At 32.1% G+C, this 19,266-nt stretch overlaps 1 protein-coding gene across 3 annotated transcripts in view; it reads right to left on the bottom strand.

Annotated features, from left to right (window-relative positions):
- Positions 1-19,266, bottom strand: part of LOC126889739 (uncharacterized) — a 194,580-nt gene that overhangs the window by 49,198 nt on the left and 126,116 nt on the right. For all 3 annotated transcript variants that reach the window (XM_050658290.1, XM_050658289.1, XM_050658288.1), the window contains 3 exons: positions 10,711-10,822; positions 10,181-10,599; positions 6,981-7,208 (listed from right to left, as the gene is read on the bottom strand). In XM_050658290.1, the coding sequence (XP_050514247.1) occupies positions 6,981-7,208; positions 10,181-10,599; positions 10,711-10,822 (759 nt within the window). The remainder of the gene's footprint in view (positions 1-6,980; positions 7,209-10,180; positions 10,600-10,710; positions 10,823-19,266) is intronic.

Genomic DNA, 19,266 nt, shown 5'->3' on the forward strand with positions numbered 1-19,266 from the left:
AGCCAGGGTGCAAATATTTCGGATATGAATATCCGCTGTCTGGTATATCAGAAAGTATCAAATCCAGCTATTGCATGTGACGAAACAGTCGTAAATACTGGCGTTAAGGGTGATGTAATACGGCTGTTAGAAGAACATCTTAAGAAACCGCTTCAGAGGTTTGTATGACTGCGACATTCAAATGATCTATCCCTTGGACATCAAAAGAAGTTTGCCAGTGACCAAATCAAAAAACGTGAGGGTCTTCAAACTTTCTCCTAATAAGAGCCGTTATAGGTGAAATTTCTTAATCATTTTAGGCACGATGGGACCCTGTAACTTAAATAGTAGAACCTAAAAGAAAAGGTTTGAACACTGTGCCGTCACTTTTCAGTGGCACATGCGTCGACAGTGGCACATCAAACTTTCCACTTATGGGCGGGATAAATAAATTAAAAGTTACCCTCCCTTACTAACAGAATTCAATTTTTTTATTTTTTAAGTTCTATGTGATTAACACATAAGATTCAGCGTAATTCTAACCCACCACCCCCTTCCCCCACCATCAAAAATTTAATTTTTCGTTTTTATTTTTTTTTGCTGGGATGCAATCAATTTTAAAATTTCAAAAAATTCACACGCATAGCTGAAGCTTTTATAAAACATGTCTACTTTTTATAGACCCGTAGGTAGAGTGTACATAACCTCAAAAAATTTAATTTTTTTTTTTTTTTTTTTTCAAAAAAGCGTTTAACTTTTTTTGAGGAATAGCTGCAGGCCTAATTTTTTCTTAATCTTGTGTGTTTTATCAAACACTATATTTCTAATTTTTTTCAGATTTTTCCGTAAGGCTCGCCACCTTCAAGAATACCAAAAACCGTTTTTTGGGGATTTTCCCTATTTTATAGACTTCATAATATATCAAATCAATTTCGATTTTATAGGTTATATGTAACTTAAAGTAACCGAGTCCTTTAGAATATTTAAAAATGGGAGAAACGCGTTCAAACCCTCCAAAACCCCCTTAAAAAACAGTTTTTTGGATTTTTGAAGGTGACCGGCGAAAAAATTAGATCTGAAATTCATATTTTTTGACATACCTCGTATAATATTGAGAAAATTTGATATCTGATAATTGAATCTTAGGTTTTGGGGCATGCAGAACTTTTTATAAAGAATAACTTTTTTTCGTAAAATTAATAATAAAAAAGTTTCCCATATGTTTCCAACTCAAGTAGACACGCTGTATACTTTTTTCCAAAATTTTTTTTTTAATTTTATGAGGTTATGTAAAAACCTTAACTATGCGTGTGAATTTTTTGAAATTTTAAAATTGATTGCATCCGACCAAAAAAAAAATAAAATCGAAAAATAAAGTTTTTGAAGGTGGGGGCAGGGAGAAGGGGGTGGTGGGTTAAAATTACGCTGAATCTTATGTGTTAATCACATAGAACTTAAAAATATAAAAAAAATTGAATTGTTAGTAAGGGATGGTAACTTTTAATTTATTTATCCCATCCATAAGTGGAGAGTTTGATGCGCCACTGTCGACGCATGTGCCACTGAAAAGTAACGGCACAGTGTTCAAACCTTTTCTTTTAGGTTCTACTACTTAAGTTATAGGGCCCCATCGTGCTTAAAATGATTAAGAAATTTCACCTATAGCGGCTCTTAGTATATAACAATGTTGATTCAAACGACTACTTTCGAGTTAATTAACTAACAAGAATATCACCTTACAGAAACCTATATTCTCTAGATTGTCGAGTGACAATCTGCGAGATTTTATTAAGAATCCTAACTTGGACCCTTTTAACATTGAGATTGAGAAATATCACTGCCACAAACAATGTGTAGAACGATGTGTCAAGCTTGTGACACAAGCTTCTCTAGCAGTTTGTGGAGCGTATTCTAGGGATGGATTTATAAAATCTCGAACTGATTCCAGAAAAACTATGCCTCACGTTAATGCTAAATCGGAAGACATCTTCGAATATAATGCTTTTACCATATTTTTTTTATAATATTTTTATACCTAATTTTGTACTTTGCTCTATATTTATTTTAGTATTAAAAAACTTGGGTGACGCCAGGGTGACGGATAAGTTAGGCTATTTTGTTATAAAAAGAATGTTTTAGTATATTTTTCTTAGTAAAATTTTTAATTGCCTTGTGAAACCAGAAAATATGTTCCAATTTAAACCGAATTTATTTATTCAAGTTCTATAAGGTATATATTACATTTACCTTACAAAAGAAATTCGCATATTAATGTATTTTTTCTAATTCTTAGTTGCAGTGGGGGGGGGGGCGAGCAGAAAATATTTTTTATTTCAACGCAATTTTACTAAAATAGTAAATAATGTGTTAAGGTAGACTTCCGCACCAAGCGGCCGAGACAGGAGACCGCGACAGGCGACACATAGGTCGCGATAGACGATAGTTGGTCGCTGGTCTCGGTCGCGGGCTGCAGAACTACCCTGATATAATTGCATTGAGAGCAGTCGTGGGGAGACCTTGCCTATCTGTCGCCTGTCGCGGTCTCCTGTCTCGGTCGCTTGGTGCGGAATTCTACCTTTAGGCAACTTTTCTGGGCTATTACATTTTCGTTTCGAAATAAAAATTTTTTTCGTCTGTTAACATTTTTTCAAAATTTTTAATTGTCTTGGGGGGGGGGGGGCAGAAGATATTTTCCAGTTTCGAAAAAATTTTACCAAAATACTTAACAGTTGATTGGGCAACTTTTGTGAGGTATCACTTTTTCATCGCAAAAAAAAATTTTTTTTTCGCTTTTTTCGATGCACCCTAGTGTACAGTACCTAAACTTTCTGCCAAGTACCATAAGGATATGTCAAATAGTTTTATAGTACCGGGCACACATAGTTCTTGAAGTTTTAAATAAAAAATAAATTATTAAAAAAAAAGAATACTTTAAAATAATTTGACATATCCGTGTGATACTTGGCAGAAAGTGTAGGTACTGTACACTCTACTAAATTAAGATAAGTAATCGTTTCATGCTAGTACCAGAGGCGTACGACAGGGGAAAGTGAATGGTTGACCCTTCCCAAATTCTACGCCACTGATGAAATTGCTATTTTAGCATAATTTTTAGATTCTCCAATACTTTCTATGCAAATAATATACTCTTCATTGGTAACGATAAAGTCATTAGTTTTCGAGATATTTGAAGTTAAAAATGAAAAGGCACACTTATTTTGATTAATGTATTATGCTCCTTCGTTTTTAGCTTCAAATATCTCGAAAAAACTAATGGCTTAATCGTTACGAATGAAGAGTACGTTTTTTACATAGAAAGTATTGGATAATCAAAAAATTGCACTAAAATAGTAATTCCGGCAGTGGCGTAGAATTTGGGAAGGGTCAACCGTTCACGTTCCCCCGTCCTACGCCTCTGATAGTAGCCAGAAACGTTTGTTTAACATAATTTAGTAGATTGTATAATATCAGCACCACTTACCAAATTTTGTGTTATTGTTCCAGGCCTGTCAGGAAATACTCAAAATAAAATAAAAGTTTAACTTTGACACCCTGTATTTCGGTTATTATCAACTTTTGTACTAAGGTAAGTTAGCCTAAATCGACCTATTTTAACCTCAGGAATTTAAGGTTAAGCTATGGCCCATTCTTTATCAAACGCCCTGTATAAACATCTAAACAGTCCTATAATACAATAAAATTAGAGAAGAAAAAGACGGTTTATGCTTGCCTTCAATTCAGAGGGATGCACAATCCCTGTACAGCTGTTTCTGTCTTACATACTTCCTCAGCAGAGTCCCAAAGTGGATTTTAAATGATCTTTGAAATTCCACATAAGTAGATGGGTTGGCTTGGTTTTGCTTTAATGAGTGCACGCTAGCTCTGCTGAGGAAGTCTGTAAGACAGAAACAGCTGTACAGGGATTGTGCATCCCTCTGAATCAAACGCAAGCATAAACCGTCTTTTTCTTTTCCATCTTTTAGCCCGATCAAAGAACAATCTGACCCCAAAAAAAAAATAAACGAAAGATGAAAATTTGGGAATAGGTAGTTGAAATTGTCTATTATTATATAAGAAAAAGTTGACAATTCTACACCCCGTCCATTTTACAAAAATGGAGGGGAATAGCCCCCTCTCTAAGGTGAAAAATATACATTCAAAATAAGACCGGAATTAGATAAAATGACTAATTCTAAACAACTTTTGTTCTATAGAGTTTTTTCACAAAGTCAATACTTTTCCAGTTATTTGCGAGTGAATATGTTCAGGTTTAACAAAATAAAACGTATTTTTGGACGGCTTTCGGAGATAACTCAAAAAGTAAGTATTTTAGCGAAAAAACTATTATTAGTAAAAATATAGCTTATAAAAAATTGAAAAAAATGGTGTATACATGAGGTCTGTTGACCCATAAGAAGCAGAGTTGTAGCTAATGAAAAGTAGGTTCTTCTTCGTTAAATTCCAAATCGAATATTTCAATGTGCAATAACCCAAAAACGGAGCAGTTTTCGGGGAAAATGTATTTTAACATTCTTAAAGTGTTTAGAAAAAGGTTTATTTTTGTTTTTTAAAAAAACTTGTAACATTAAAAGTAAGTGAGTCACGCTCAAATTATTGTTGGTCCCTTTTATTTTTTGGTAAAAATATTATTTATATGGTATGTAAGTTTCATCGGTTCAAAGTGCAAAAAGCTGTGGTTAAAATGGCCCGAACGAGTAACTAATCACGAGTTTAGGCAAATTTTGAACAGCCATAGCATAACCAATTTTTGTCTAACAACAAAACAAAAAATCAGAAATATTCAGAAAAGTAAAACGTACATTTTATTACTCTTTTAGATTTTAGGTATTACTAATAATTTTGAAGTTAATTCCACAAACAATTTCATTTTTTTTTTTCAAAATAAAAAAAATGTTTTATTTTAAACCCATTTTTTTTTAAACCTGAGCACTTTGAACCAATGAAACTTTTAGATAATATAAACAATACATAAGTAAAGTAACTTGTGAAGCGATAACGATTAATTTTATTTGAGAAGCTAAAATTACGGGGTGATTTTCGCCATTTTTCTACCAAAAAAAAAAAAAAAAAAAGAATGCGTGTGTACTTTGTACGCACGTAAAAAGTTATACTTCTATTATAATATAATTTCAACGAAATAAATATACCTACTTAACAGTTACAATACAAAAAATTAACAATAATTACCAAAAATGAACCAAAACTTAACAATGCCAAATATTAAAAAAAAGAAAACAGTATGAATCGTCCGGGATTTGAACCCGCAATCTCGCGATTTTTTGATCTCTGGTCCAATGCTCTACCAACAAGGCCATCAAGCCGCATGCTACTTACCTTTCAGATATACATAATTATACATCACGGTGACAAGTGAAATATAAAAATAGATGTTTTATTATTTTACGCCCAAGGAAGACAAATCCAAAGACACAAAATTATAATAAAAAACCTTTTAAACCACCTTTTTCAAATTGAGCAAGTTGTATTATTAATATTGATGTTAATAAATGAAATATAAATATTTTGACGTTTCACAATTTGACAATTCACTTTTAACTGCAGTGCCTTAAAAATTTTAAAGCACTAGTGCCTTAAAGTTGCATTTTTAACGCTCCTATGGAGTCCTAAAAATTGCATTTTTAACACGTTTGTAGAAAAATATATTTAAAAACACTAATATATTCTTTCCACACCTTTTCTGGACTGATACATACATAAATTAAAACATTTGGAAGTATAACTTCTAAAATATAATATGAAAACTATTTAAAAAGGCAGTATAACTATTAACTAACCTTTGTTTGTTGTTTCTCTTCCCACAAATTTTAAAACGCAACAACCATACATAACCAAACCGTCAACCGTCCAAACTACAGCTGCGCTACAGCTGCCATATTGGATCATTTTTGACATGTCATTTGAACATCCAATCAGAACAAAGTTATAATGCGCATGCGCCCGGATCGTAGGTTTTAACATATAAAAATTCACCCTCATATCGCGCGTAAAGAAGTATAACTTCAATAAAAGGCACCAACAATATTTTAAGCGTAACTCACTTACTTTAATCTTAGAAGGGTTTAAAAAAAACAAAAATAAACCTCTATACACTTTAAAAAAAGTTGTAATGAATTTTCCCCGAAAAGTGATCCTTTTTTTGGTTATTTCACATTGAAAAATTCGATTTGGAATTTGAAGAAGAACCTACTTTTCATTAGCTACAACTTTGCTTCTGCTGGGTCAACACACCTGTTGACATGTTTTTTTTTTGTTAAAAATGAACATATTCCCTCTCAAATAACTCGAAAAGTATTGACTTAGTAAAAAACTCTATAGAACAAAATGTGCTTAGAATTGGTCATTTTATCCTATTTCGGACTTATTTTGAACGTATATTTTTTCACCCCCGACAAAATATTTTTCACCCCGTATTTTCCAATTTTTGTAAAATGGAGGGGATGTAGAATTATAAACTTTTTCTTATATAATAATAGACAATATCAACTACCTATTCCCAAATTTTCATCCTTCCTTTATTTTTTTGGAGTTTTTCGTAAAATTTTGTGTTCCCTGATCGGGCTATTTACTCAAATTTGAGTACTAGGAGATTTCTTTCTGTCCTTTTCGATTTCTATATTCGTCTTCTGTTGTCTTATAAATTGTAAAAGTCACAGATTAAGGATGTATCAGAAAGAATTTCCAACAAGAGAAGTTTTCAGATTTAAATAATTATTTACCATTTTAATTTAATTATAATGGTGGATTCTGTATCTGAGACTTTTCAGTTTATATTAACAATAAAATTATTTAAACTTCTAAATATTTTCTTTGATGAAGCTTCGTGCATTGACGATTCACCACCCGGTATATATGTTAGGAAAACCCTTAGTAATTGTAAGGAAAAATTAAATCGTTCAGCCCTAAGCCTTCAGTGCCTGTTGAGCTTAATAAATAAATAAATACAAAAATATATAATTTACCTTTCACTTTTGACGCTACCACTTTCACTTTTTACGGAAGGCGAAGAAATTTTATATGCAACTCCCATTTTAACCAACAAATTACTAAGAGAAATAAATTTCATTATGGAGGGTTCCAAGGCGCCAGCAATTTTGACCTTCGTGTACCACATGTTCATAGGTATGGATTTTCCTGATATATCACCTGGCACTTTGGCACCACAAATCTCCTTGTACTTGGTAAACACACTACAAAATAAAAAAAAAATAGAAGTTTCAATAACATTCATATTCATTCATAATATGATTTTAAAATATACAGGGTAGCGAGAAAGAATGGAAACACGGTAATTTCTCGGAAACCGCTAAAACGATTAACTTTGGTGGGCAAAGATCTTCTAATGCGGCCGATATTATAGTGGTATTTACATTGTTCTCACATTTTCCGTTTTCTGGAAATCGAATGAACTTTTTTATTTCAAATGGAACACCCTGTATATTTTTTGCGTTTTGAAGTCCTTAAGAAATACTGATTATTTTTCATGTTATATTCACTATACCTTAATGCCATAATTTCGGAGTTATTGCTACATTTAAAAAAAAATTTAAACAAATTATAAAAATCAATTAGGCCCGGATAGATATTTTAGGTTCGTAGATCAATGGAAAGAAAAAAGATCTTTTGTAATTTTTCTTTTAAGTTAATCGTTTCCGAGTTATAAACAATTTAAAACTGAAAAAAATCGAAAAATTACGATTTTCAAGGTTCAAAAACACACGAAATAAAAATAATTTTTGAAATTACGAAGTACCTATACAAATTCAAGTTCAAACCTTCTTCTTTACTATAAGAATTTTTGGCACGTTTTATTCTAAAACATTGTTTTTTTTTTCAATTGTTAATGAAGCGCATATGAGACGACGGACGATCGGGCTTAACAATAGGAAACTTGCATAAAATTTTAAATTCGAAAAAAATGTTATAAATCACAACAGAACATAATTTAGAACCTGTATCAAAGATAAAAAAAGTTTTGTTTGTTTTTCGTTTGGCCCCTAAAGACGACTTCAACTTATACCAGCCACCCTAAAACGCGTCGTGACGTCGCAACGTTGTATGTTTACATTCTACACCAATTGTATATATAATTTTAAATTAGATATTATAAACGTCCGTAGAAAATACAGTTGTGACGTTAAAAGTGTTTTTGATCGTTTGAACTATTCATAGAAAATTTGTACTTTTACAAAATGGTTTTATTTTCAATAGTAGACCTTTTTTCCTTTCCTTCAAAAATTGTATCAAACTGTATCTCAACAAAAACGACATACGATAAATGTCATTAGAATATAAATATTTTTCCTTTATTCCCCGATGACGAGCTGGCCAAATACCCAAGTAGGTGGAGGCCAATAAACTAAAGAAGGAGAAGAAGAATATACCTAAATATAACGCTGTGTCTAGGTACACGCTATCGTGTACGCAAATAAAAAAGTTAGAGTGTCAGAGTGTTGGAATTTGTTTAATCGCGTTGTGTTTACACTTTTAATTTTAATATTGATTAGTAAAGAGATTTCTTATTTTTTATTTGTTTAGTGTTTGTCTTTAAATTAACTGTGCAGTGTGGACAATTATTTAGTTGTTTTAATGAGTTTAACAACATTTTAAAACAGTATGAAAAAGTTAAGAGACTATAAATTAATATATATTTTTTTAGTTATAAGTGAAATAGTATTACCGTCCAAAATTAAAATAAAAGGAAGACCTAAAGCTTTCACAATAATAATTAATTTGTTCTGAAGCTATTTCCTTGTGGCATTTTTGTAATCAACTATTCTAAATGGGAACTAAGCCACAATTTACCTAAAAAAATGATTTTATTAACGTTTCGACATCTAAATCGGACGTCGTTGTCAAAATACAAAATATTATTAAATTAAACAAAAATGTTGTTGCTTAGTAAAAAATTTTTTCTAATAATTTATTTAATCTGACTAATTTTTGTATTTTGACAATGACATCCGATTTTACGCCGAAACGTTAATAAAATCATTTTTTTAGTTAAATGGTGGCTTATTTCCCATTTAGAATAGTTGATTATAATAATTAACTTACGTATAAAAATTATTTTAACAATATTTTGTACGTGTCATGTCAACTAAATGCATATATTTATTTTTCTAACCTAAATATATACTTTTATATATACATTGATTTATTACAATTAAGTTTGAAAGACGACGAAGTAGTTTTCAATCCTAATAGTAAATTATTAATATTGAAAATATTAAAAATATTACTAAAAGATTTTTAAATTGAAAACTTATTGGTACACTTTCCTGGTGACACCTCCAAGACTTCTACAATTTGCAAGTCAAATGGATGCTGCAGTGAAGACGAGAGGGAAGGAATTCTACACTATGCAATTCACATCCCCCGTCTGCAGCTGGTAAAGTTCCAACGGAAAAATGCACCTAGTTACTCTACGGAGTAATACGACTATAAAATAAAAATGTATACCATTTTTATTCAGTTGCAATGCGAAGGCAAAACAATCTTACTTTTCAATTAGAATACGGAGTGTAGTCCAGTCCCTTGAATCGCGATTTTCGGCTCTTATTGGAGCCTTCATCGGAAGGAACGTAGGCACTGTTCTCCATATTTTAACTGATTCGTATCGAGAGGTTTTCCCACCCATTGCAACTGAAGTGATGATAGTAGGTGGCTAGCGCCATCTGGCATTGAAAGACGAAGTAGTTTTCAATCCTAATAGTAAATTATTAATATTGAAAATATTAAAAATATTCAGCTAATTCAACCTGGGGCCTACAGACATTTCTAAAAATGTCTAGTAGTTCTTGCCGGCGGTGGGATTTGAACTCCGGCCTACCAGCCCTCGAGCCAAGTATACTACCGCCTGAGCTACGCCGGCCCACGATATGGCATTTAGTTATAGGGAATATAACATGAAAATAATCAGTATTTCTTAAGGAGTTGAAAACGTAAAAAATACACAGTGTGTTCCGTTTGAAATAAGAAAGTTCATAAAATTTCCAGAAAAACGGAAGATTTGTCAACAATGTAATTACCACTATAATATCGGCCGCATTAGAATACCCCTACCCACCAAAATCTATAAAAATCGTTCCAGCGGTTTCCAAGAAATTACCGTGTTTCCATACTTTTTCGCTACCCTGTATACTGTAATGTTATATCATACCATTCTAGTGCTTCAATCGCTGACAAACTCCACTTATCTCCGCCCGCAGGTTTAATATTAGCCAAATGTGATTTGAAGACGACATTGGGAAATTTGGTGAAATATTTATCAAATTCATACATTTTGTCCACGTTTATCACATCTTCAGTAGCTCTGTCAAAAATATTCACTCTATACTTTCTGTCATCAAGTTTTTCTAAAACTTTCGCTCTTGCGAAAGAGAGATTATGAAAAACAACACACTGCTCGTCGGCATTCCACGATGATCTTGTTTTATGTTCCTTGGTGTAATGTATTTGTAATTCCTCATGTAGCTTCATTGCTTGTGATTCGAATGCGGGGAACTTAATATAGATTAAACCGGGATTAACTAATTTAACAACTTCGATTTTCTGTTTTTTGATTTTGTCAGCTTGTTCCTGAAATATTAAATACGGAATAATTATATACATTGGCCAGACGAAACCTTTTCATGTATTTAAAAAAAAAAACAAGTTAAAGTTTTATGAAATTTAAAGCTGCTACATTACCTCATCTGATTCATCATCTGACTCGATTTGTTTCAACCGTTGGGCGAGAATTCCATCGTCTTCTCTAAACCCTCTGACAGCATCATTCTTTGGCCATTCCAATGTTTGGGAACTAAAAAAAGAACGAAAAGTGTAATTAAAATACAGCATATTTAAATACCAGATTTGTAAAAATTTTGTACAAATCTGTATACGTTATCGGATATGCAGATGATATCGACATCATAGCTAGGCCCACAGAGTCTTTGGCATTCCTATCATTCCTATCATTCAGGAAATCTGCACAGAAAATGGTGCTAAACATAAATGCCCAAAAGATCAAATATATGTGATGTACGAAGTCAAACAGCCAGACACTTAGCGCAAGAATATACTGAACATGGACGTATAAGTAAAGATGGACTAGGCATGCTCTACTCTCGGTTCGCCTAAATTTGAAGCCAAACAGTTTATAGGCGCGGGGAAAGAGACGAGATGATAGACTGTTACACTTCCCGTTTAGTCAGCGGCGTACCTTCCAATAATTGAAAAGTATTTGAAATAATTTTTTTAATTTAATCATGATGACTATTGGTATTTTTAGTATCGTAAATATATACAAATATTTGAAAGAAGTGAGAAACAACGAAAGATGAATAATTTTAATTTTCAATGCATAGAATATATTTACAAACATTGATTTAAACGAAAGAATAAAGATGAACGAGTATAAAAAATCACAACTTACTATATTATATATTATTTTATTTAAATTTATACACAAGCAATAAAAAAAACTTAAACAACTCCTCCCTAAACATTAATCTGTTCAGGGTATTCAGTATGTTCTTCTCTTATCTAGTCAAAGATACTTAAAAATATAAAAAATGGGTGCATGATGTTGTGAAACTCCCGCTTAATTGTTAATTGGCAACATTGGCATGTCAGGTTAGACATAACAGTAGACAGAAGAAATATAGAAGTTAAAGGGATAGTCGCAAACTTTCGGCTTCAATGCTGTTTAAATGCATTAATTTTTTTCGAATCCTGTGAAAACTATAAAGTATTTTTGAAAAATTTAAACACAGAATGAAAGATTACATCACTTCCCAGGATAGAAAGTCTCTGACATTTTCTGTAATGTTTATTCTAATAAGTTACAGGGCTGAAGAAGAGAAAATTGAGTGTGATTTTTAATTTCAAACTTCTCATTCAAAAGAAACCTTTCGCTTATTCTAAGGGACCTTATACTCTCTGCAATGATGCAATCTTTCATTCGGCGTTTCAATTTTTCAAAAATTTTATTAGTTTTTCCAGAATTTGAAAAAAATTAACACCATGTCCGTGCTTTCTGAAATGTTCTGAGCAGACCATAGCAGTTTTGGTTATTTGTTCTTTATTTAAGCTAAATATAGACAACCACATATCCAGCTGTTGATTCTTTACTGTGAACCTGCATTTATTTTGTTGAATCAATTTACAGGGTGGGTCAAAGAAAAAAGCCCACCTCGATATTTGGCAGTAGTTATTAAGTGGCTGATACACACGCAATCTTTAAGTACGCGGGTTTAAAGATTGCGGACTTACTCGGCTCGCCGTCGGTGATACACGGCAGACTTAAAGTACGCGGTTTTAAAGATCGCGGTCGCCGACACGGCAGACTAATAATCCATATTGTCGGGATTTTCAGTACCAACGTTTCATAAAAATGAACCTTTAGGTACATTTTCATGTTATATACATTTACATATCATGTTATCAAAATAAATCAATACTTTTTTAGTTATTAAAGATCAAATATTTGTCTGTTTAAGAGCACATGCGTGAAATTACGGATGATAAAAAGAACATGTTAATTAATTGTATGTTACTAAAATATTATTTTTATATTATTTCGATATTATAAATTTAGCAAAAGTGTATTCGAATATGTCAAATGTACCCATTATTGGACACCCCCAGTTTCTGGACATATTCAGTTTATATTGATAGAAAAAATTCAAATAAATATCGAAATAATATAAAAATAATATTTTACTAACATACAATTAATTAATATGTTCTATTTATCATCCGTAACTTCACGCATATGCTCTTAAATAGACAAATCTTTGATCTTTAATAACTCAAAAAGTATTGATTTATTTTAATAACGTGATATAACAAATTTTACTTAAAATTTGTCCCTCTATCGATTTGTGGGGTTATTTTTAATAAAATTGTTTTCACCCGCGGGAAGGGGTGGTATTCACCAAGAGGGTAAAAGTGCAAGTTGGCACCAAATCAGTTTTATTTCTTGAGGTATGCTCTAACTAGTCACCAATTTTCATGCAAATCGATGGAGGTTTAACAAAATAGGAGGTGAAAACCTTTAATGATTGCACTAACTTTCCCCTTTCATCCCTTATTGCTACTTCCTGTATCCACTGAGGTGTCAGCCTGAAAGGGGTCATAATTGTCAATATACAATGGACACATTTCACAGGAAAAACTCCATATTACTTATGACGATGATTTTTCGTCTCTAGCTCTCCGTCTATATCGTAGCCTGCTGTGAGAAGTGTGTTTAGCAAAAAATTTAGAAACTGTCCTCGTGGTTAAATTTTTTATTTTCTGTATACCTAATTTTGCTGAATGATGTTTTTTAGTAGAGTTTGATTATTTTTTTGATCAGGTTTTGTTAAATAGAAGAATAATTTATTTTTTATAAGTGTGGTAAGCTGTCAAAATCATGATGTGAAGTAGTATAGCACTTGTTTTTTATCAATTTTAATTTAATACAAGGTAGGCATAAACAAACAAAATATCATAGATAAGATGGTAATATTTTCATCAGGAGGATAAAACAGCCTATAAATAATTAGGTTTATTCAAAAACAAATAATCAAAAATAATTTAGTATAGCTTAAAATAGTGTTTTACGGTTTTCTCAGAACTTATAAAATGTAACTTGTCTCCTTTCAACAATCAACGATTGCATTTCTAGGCAATTTGCTTAATTAGTGAAAATATAAGTGTAATTTTAAACGCAATAACATGATGGCTCGAGGCTCGTGGCTCGCGGCCGTGATACACGTAGGTACGGGTTACGAGTAAGATTTCAAACTTGTTGGATCGACGACGTACTTACTCGGCGGACTTAAAGTACGCGTACTTGCAGTGATACACGCGCGAAAAAGGTCGCGAGCCATAAGTTCGCGTACTTTATCGCGTGTGTATCACCCACTTTAGACTTTAAGGAAATGCCGAAACAGGTCGATTTCTATTTTGAAATTACAATTTTTTGATATATATTTCATACTATTGACGTCATCCATCTGGGCGTGAAGACGTAATCTATGATTTTTTTAAATAGGAATAGGGGTCGTGTGGTGGCTCATTTGAAAGGGTGTTCAATTCTCTATTCAGTAATATAAACAATAATATCATTATTTATACAGGGTGGCCAAAAAATAATTTTTGAATTAAATTAATTGACGTAAAAAAGAATGTATGTAATAAATTTCACTCAAAATACATTCTATTGCTGTTTATTTTCTGTAAAAAAAATGTTTATTTCGCAAATAAACATTGCGTTTCGCTTAAATTAATTGTTCAAACTGTCAGGAGGTAAGTGGGAGGCTGTTTGTGATTTAATTTAAGCGAAAAAAATGTTTATCTGTGAAATAAACATAAAAGCAGTACAATGTATTTTGAGTTAAATAAATTACATACATTTTTCTTTTTGCGTCAATTAATTTAATTCAAAAACTATTTTTTTGGTCACCCTGTATAAATAATGATATTACTGTTTATATTACTGAATAGAGAATTGAACACCCTTTCAAATGAGCTACCACACGGCCCCTATTCCCATTTAAAAAACTTAACGATTACGTCATCACGCTCTGGTAGACGACGTCACTTGTATGAATTATATGCCAAAACATTGTAATATAAAAATAAAAATCAACCTGTTTCGGCATTTCCTTAAAATCTAATAATTACTCTCGAAGTAAGTAAATAAATTTCGAAGTGGACTCTTTTCTTTGGCTCACCCTGTAATTATAGAAATTATATTGTAGATTAGAAGAATAAATAAATGTATTTATAATACTACAAAATTTACTTTATTTCATAAAATTAAATTTTAATAATTATTTATTTTATTTAATTCATTTCAAGGATTAAGTAATATCACATCCCTGTGATACGTCCCACACAAGAAGACTCTCATTCACACTTACAAGACCTTTATTCGACCCGTCATGGAGTACAAATCATGTATCTACTCTCTTTGCTCAAGACAAAAACAAGAGAGGTTGTTGAGGACGGAGCGTAGAGTCTTGCGTAGATGTAACTATGAGCACTGGCGATATCCCTCAAACGAAATCCATAACATCTCGAACACCCCCAAAATCACCGAGAGAATAAACTCTCTGAACAGGAACTTCACAATCAAAGTAATCAACGGCCCCCCTTCCGACACACAAGAATCTCTCAAATGTTCCTGTTCATCTTCCGGCCACGTACTCCACCGAAAGCCCAAACGCAAAAAGATTCATGTACCGTCCGCTCTAATGCAAACATGCATTGACGAACTCCCGGTGGAGTACGAAAACATCCTTGAGGCTACCCCGTTAGCCTACCGTACCCACCTCTAACATTTCCTCTTCCCTACCCCGAACAGGGAGAAGTTGGTTTTTTGCGGTTTCCCAACTTCATTGCACAATTATACCTGTTCGTCCCAAGAAAATAGCCGCAACTATTTTCTCCACTCGAACTCACACTGTCCACGCTGCGCTCAAAGCCACCTCCTGACCGCCGACGAGGGACGCAGGTTCGCCTGTCGTTGTACAATGGTTTCTAGGGAGACTGGTCGAGAGCAAAGCACGGACAGTACACGTAAATGTCTATGGAACCAACAACAATCCATCAAACTTTCTTCTCTGTTGACTTCTTAGCCTTCTGGACACCACCGTCCGGCATAACCCAGGATCCAAGAACACCAGGACACGGCGCTTGCCCCAGTGTGTTTTTCGGACTGTTTGCTTTTGCTGCCAACACTAAACATTCACCTCAAACCCTGAAGAGGACAAAATCCTAAACGGGGAAGCACATTGTACGCATTTCTTCTAAAGCATTTTCTAGACAAGCAAATCAAACAATGAGATGATGATGATACGTCCATGGACGATGAACGAATGTTTATAATACTTGATAATATATTTACAAATGAAATGATAGTAGTTCTGGATGTAAATAACTGTAAATATGCAGTTTTCCTGCATACAACACAGTTCAGAACCATTAGGACACTTTAACAATTATTACGATTCTTCAATTCAAACTCAAAATATGTTAGCAAATTCACTAAAATATTATACAGTGAGCACGTAAAGGTTGGAATAAATTCATTTTCTCGAAAATGGACGATTTTGGAGAAAAATCCCGAAACAGGTCAATTTTTATTTTTAAATTGCGACTTGCTGGCATATGTATCATACTAGTGACGTCACCCATCTGGGCGTGACGACATCATCTATAATTTTTTTTAAATGAGAATAGGGGTCGTGTGATAGCTCATTTGAAAGGTAATTCAATTCTCTATTCAGTAATATAAACAATAACATATTTATTTATACAGAGTGCCCAAAAAAATTTTTTGAATTAAATTTATTTACATAAAAAGAAGAATGTGTGTAATTTATTTAACTCAAAATACTTTTTTATTGCTATCAGAAAACAGGAAATAATGTTTATTTGACAAATAAATATTGTTTTTGCTTAAATTCAATATTAAAGCCGCCACCCACCTTCCTCTTGACAGTTTCAACATTTAATTTAAGCGAAAAGCAATGATTATTTTTCAAATAAATATTTTTTTTGTTTTCTGAGAGCAGGAAAATGTATTTTGGACTAAATAATTTACATGCATTCTTCTTTTTATTTCAATAAGTTTAATTAAAAAAATGTTTTTTTGTACATCCTGTATAAATAATTATGTAAATGTTGTTCTGAAGCTATTTCCTTGTGGCATTTTTATAATTACGTATTTTTTTTATGGGAAATAAGCCACAATTTTACTAAAAAATGAATTTATTAACTTAGCAACAACATGTTTGTTTTATTTTAATAGTATTTTGTATTTTGACAACGAAACCCGATTTGGGCTTCGAAACGTTAATAAATTCATTTTTTAGTAAAATTGTGGCTTATTTCCCATAAAAAAAATACGTAATTATGTAAATGTTTATATTACTGAATAGACAATTAAATTACCTTGCAAATGAGCTATCACACGATCCCTATTCCCATTTAAAAAAATCATCGATGACGTCATCACGCCTAGATGGGTGACGCCACTAGTATGATATATATGCAAAAAAGTCGTAATTTAAAAATAAAAATTGACCTGTTTCGGGATTTTTTCCAAATTGGTCCTTTCTTGAGAAAATGAATTTATTCCAACCTTTACGTGCTCTCTGTATAAGGAAACCATCAACACAAAATGTAAACAAAACAATACGACGCCATGTTCCTTCTCCTCGAAAGCCCTATGATTGGTTGATATTACCAATGATGCCAAGTTTCACAAAGAGTTAAGATTATCAGAATATATTTTCATTTAAATAATTAAAAAATTAATGTTTTTCTTTTAATTGCTTGGTTGCGGAATGAGTATATTTAGAAATAGTTTATAATAACTAAGTAATATATTTTGATTTATAAATTAAAAATAAATTATACTAATAATTGAAAATTATTTCGAATATCGACTTGAAAACAAAATAATATGACAACGTCAAATTAGGGATTTGTGCCTATGACCAAAGAATACTCCATCCAACCATTCAACCGTTGGATGGAGTATTCTTTGCTATGACTGTGACAATCTCATAACTTCACATAAAGATGTAAATAGCCCGGTCCATCTTTATTTATAGGTCCATGATACTGAAGACTTTCATCTCATCAGGACTCTGTGTATCTGTTCTCAAAACATTCAACCACTAACTGTTTTATAGATGCATATACATACATAATATGATAGAACCTTTTTGGAGAACTATTTTTTTCAGGGGAGACAAAAATAGATTTTTTAGATCTTAATTTAACTGTAAGTTTTAAACAGTAACTGTTCAAATTTATAAATTAAAAACGAAGAATATGGATAAACGAATGTTTCAATATGTGTAAGAGGCAAAACCAAAAAAAATATGGTATCTCATTAAATAACGAAAAAGGATCAAAATGTTGAGTTATTTCACTTTTCTTTTAAAACATTGGCCACTTTTTTTAAATTAATGAAAAATACTTAAGACACTTCTCGAAATACAACGATTTTTCTGATAAATAACGATAAGTTCACATCGGATGTCAGAGCATAACTGAAAATTGTCATTGTTCCGAAATAAAGGTACTTATTTTACCATCAATGGAATAATGACACTACCACCATCTTTCGAAGTTGGAAGTAAACATACATATGAAACATTTTGTCTGATAAAAGCATAGGATATTTGGAGTCAATTTAACAAGATAATTCGATTTATGACTTTTTTTAGTTGTGTCACTTTTCTTCCGGATGAGCGAAATATTTTTGAGATGTGTCATTATATTATATTAATATTGGCTCGTATGAATAAAAATAAGCATGTAGTTTATACTCCAAATGTTGGACTACGTAAGTACTCCACGTGGTATGGTAAGAATAATTGGAAGTAGATACTTGGGTTGAATAGGTACAGTTATATTCAAAAGAAAAGGGTACAAGTATTAGAAAGAGAAGTTAACGTCATCCTATTTGTGTAAAACCGGCTGGGATTTTTGGAGGTTATCAAATGTCACAGGTTATTAAAAATATAAATCATTGGCGTTGAGCATTAATTAGACGAAACCATTTATTCAACAATTATATAAAGAATAATTTTAATGACTGTTACAAATAGAATTTAGTATTTGGTGATAGAACCGTCTGCTTCTATAACTTTATTTAGTCTATTTGGCATACTTTGAATTATATTAGATATCATATTTGGATCAAGATCTTCCCAGCACTCTAAGATTGTATCCCACAATTGATCTGAATTTTGTGGCATAAAATTTCTTTTATATATTTTTTTAACAATTATGCCCCAAATGTTTTCAATTAGATTTATATCTGGACTGTGCACAGGCCATGGCAATACTTCCAGGTTTTGCGTTTGAAACCAATTCCTTACGGCATGGGCAGTGTGGACTGAACAATTATCTTGTTGATATATAAAAGTATTATTAGGATACAATTGCTCAATAGAAGGGAGCATTACGTGTTCCAAAACGTTAATGTAATTGTCGGCAGTAAATCTTCCCTCTAATCGCCAACAAACACCAGGTCCATGTATACTAATCCAACCCCATACATTTACAGAAAAACGTCCAGATTTATTATGAGAGTGAATATATCGTTCTTCAAACCTAGTATTGGCTGGACGATAAACACGGATTTGACCGTTATAGGTCGACTGAAAAGTCTTTTCATCAGTAAAAATGACGTTGTTCCAAAATTGTGGGTTGCGGTAAATATAGTTTAGTGCAAATATTACTCTTGCTTGC

Source organism: Diabrotica virgifera, chromosome 8 (genome assembly GCF_917563875.1).
Source record: "Diabrotica virgifera virgifera chromosome 8, PGI_DIABVI_V3a".
Lineage (NCBI taxonomy): Eukaryota > Metazoa > Arthropoda > Insecta > Coleoptera > Chrysomelidae > Diabrotica > Diabrotica virgifera.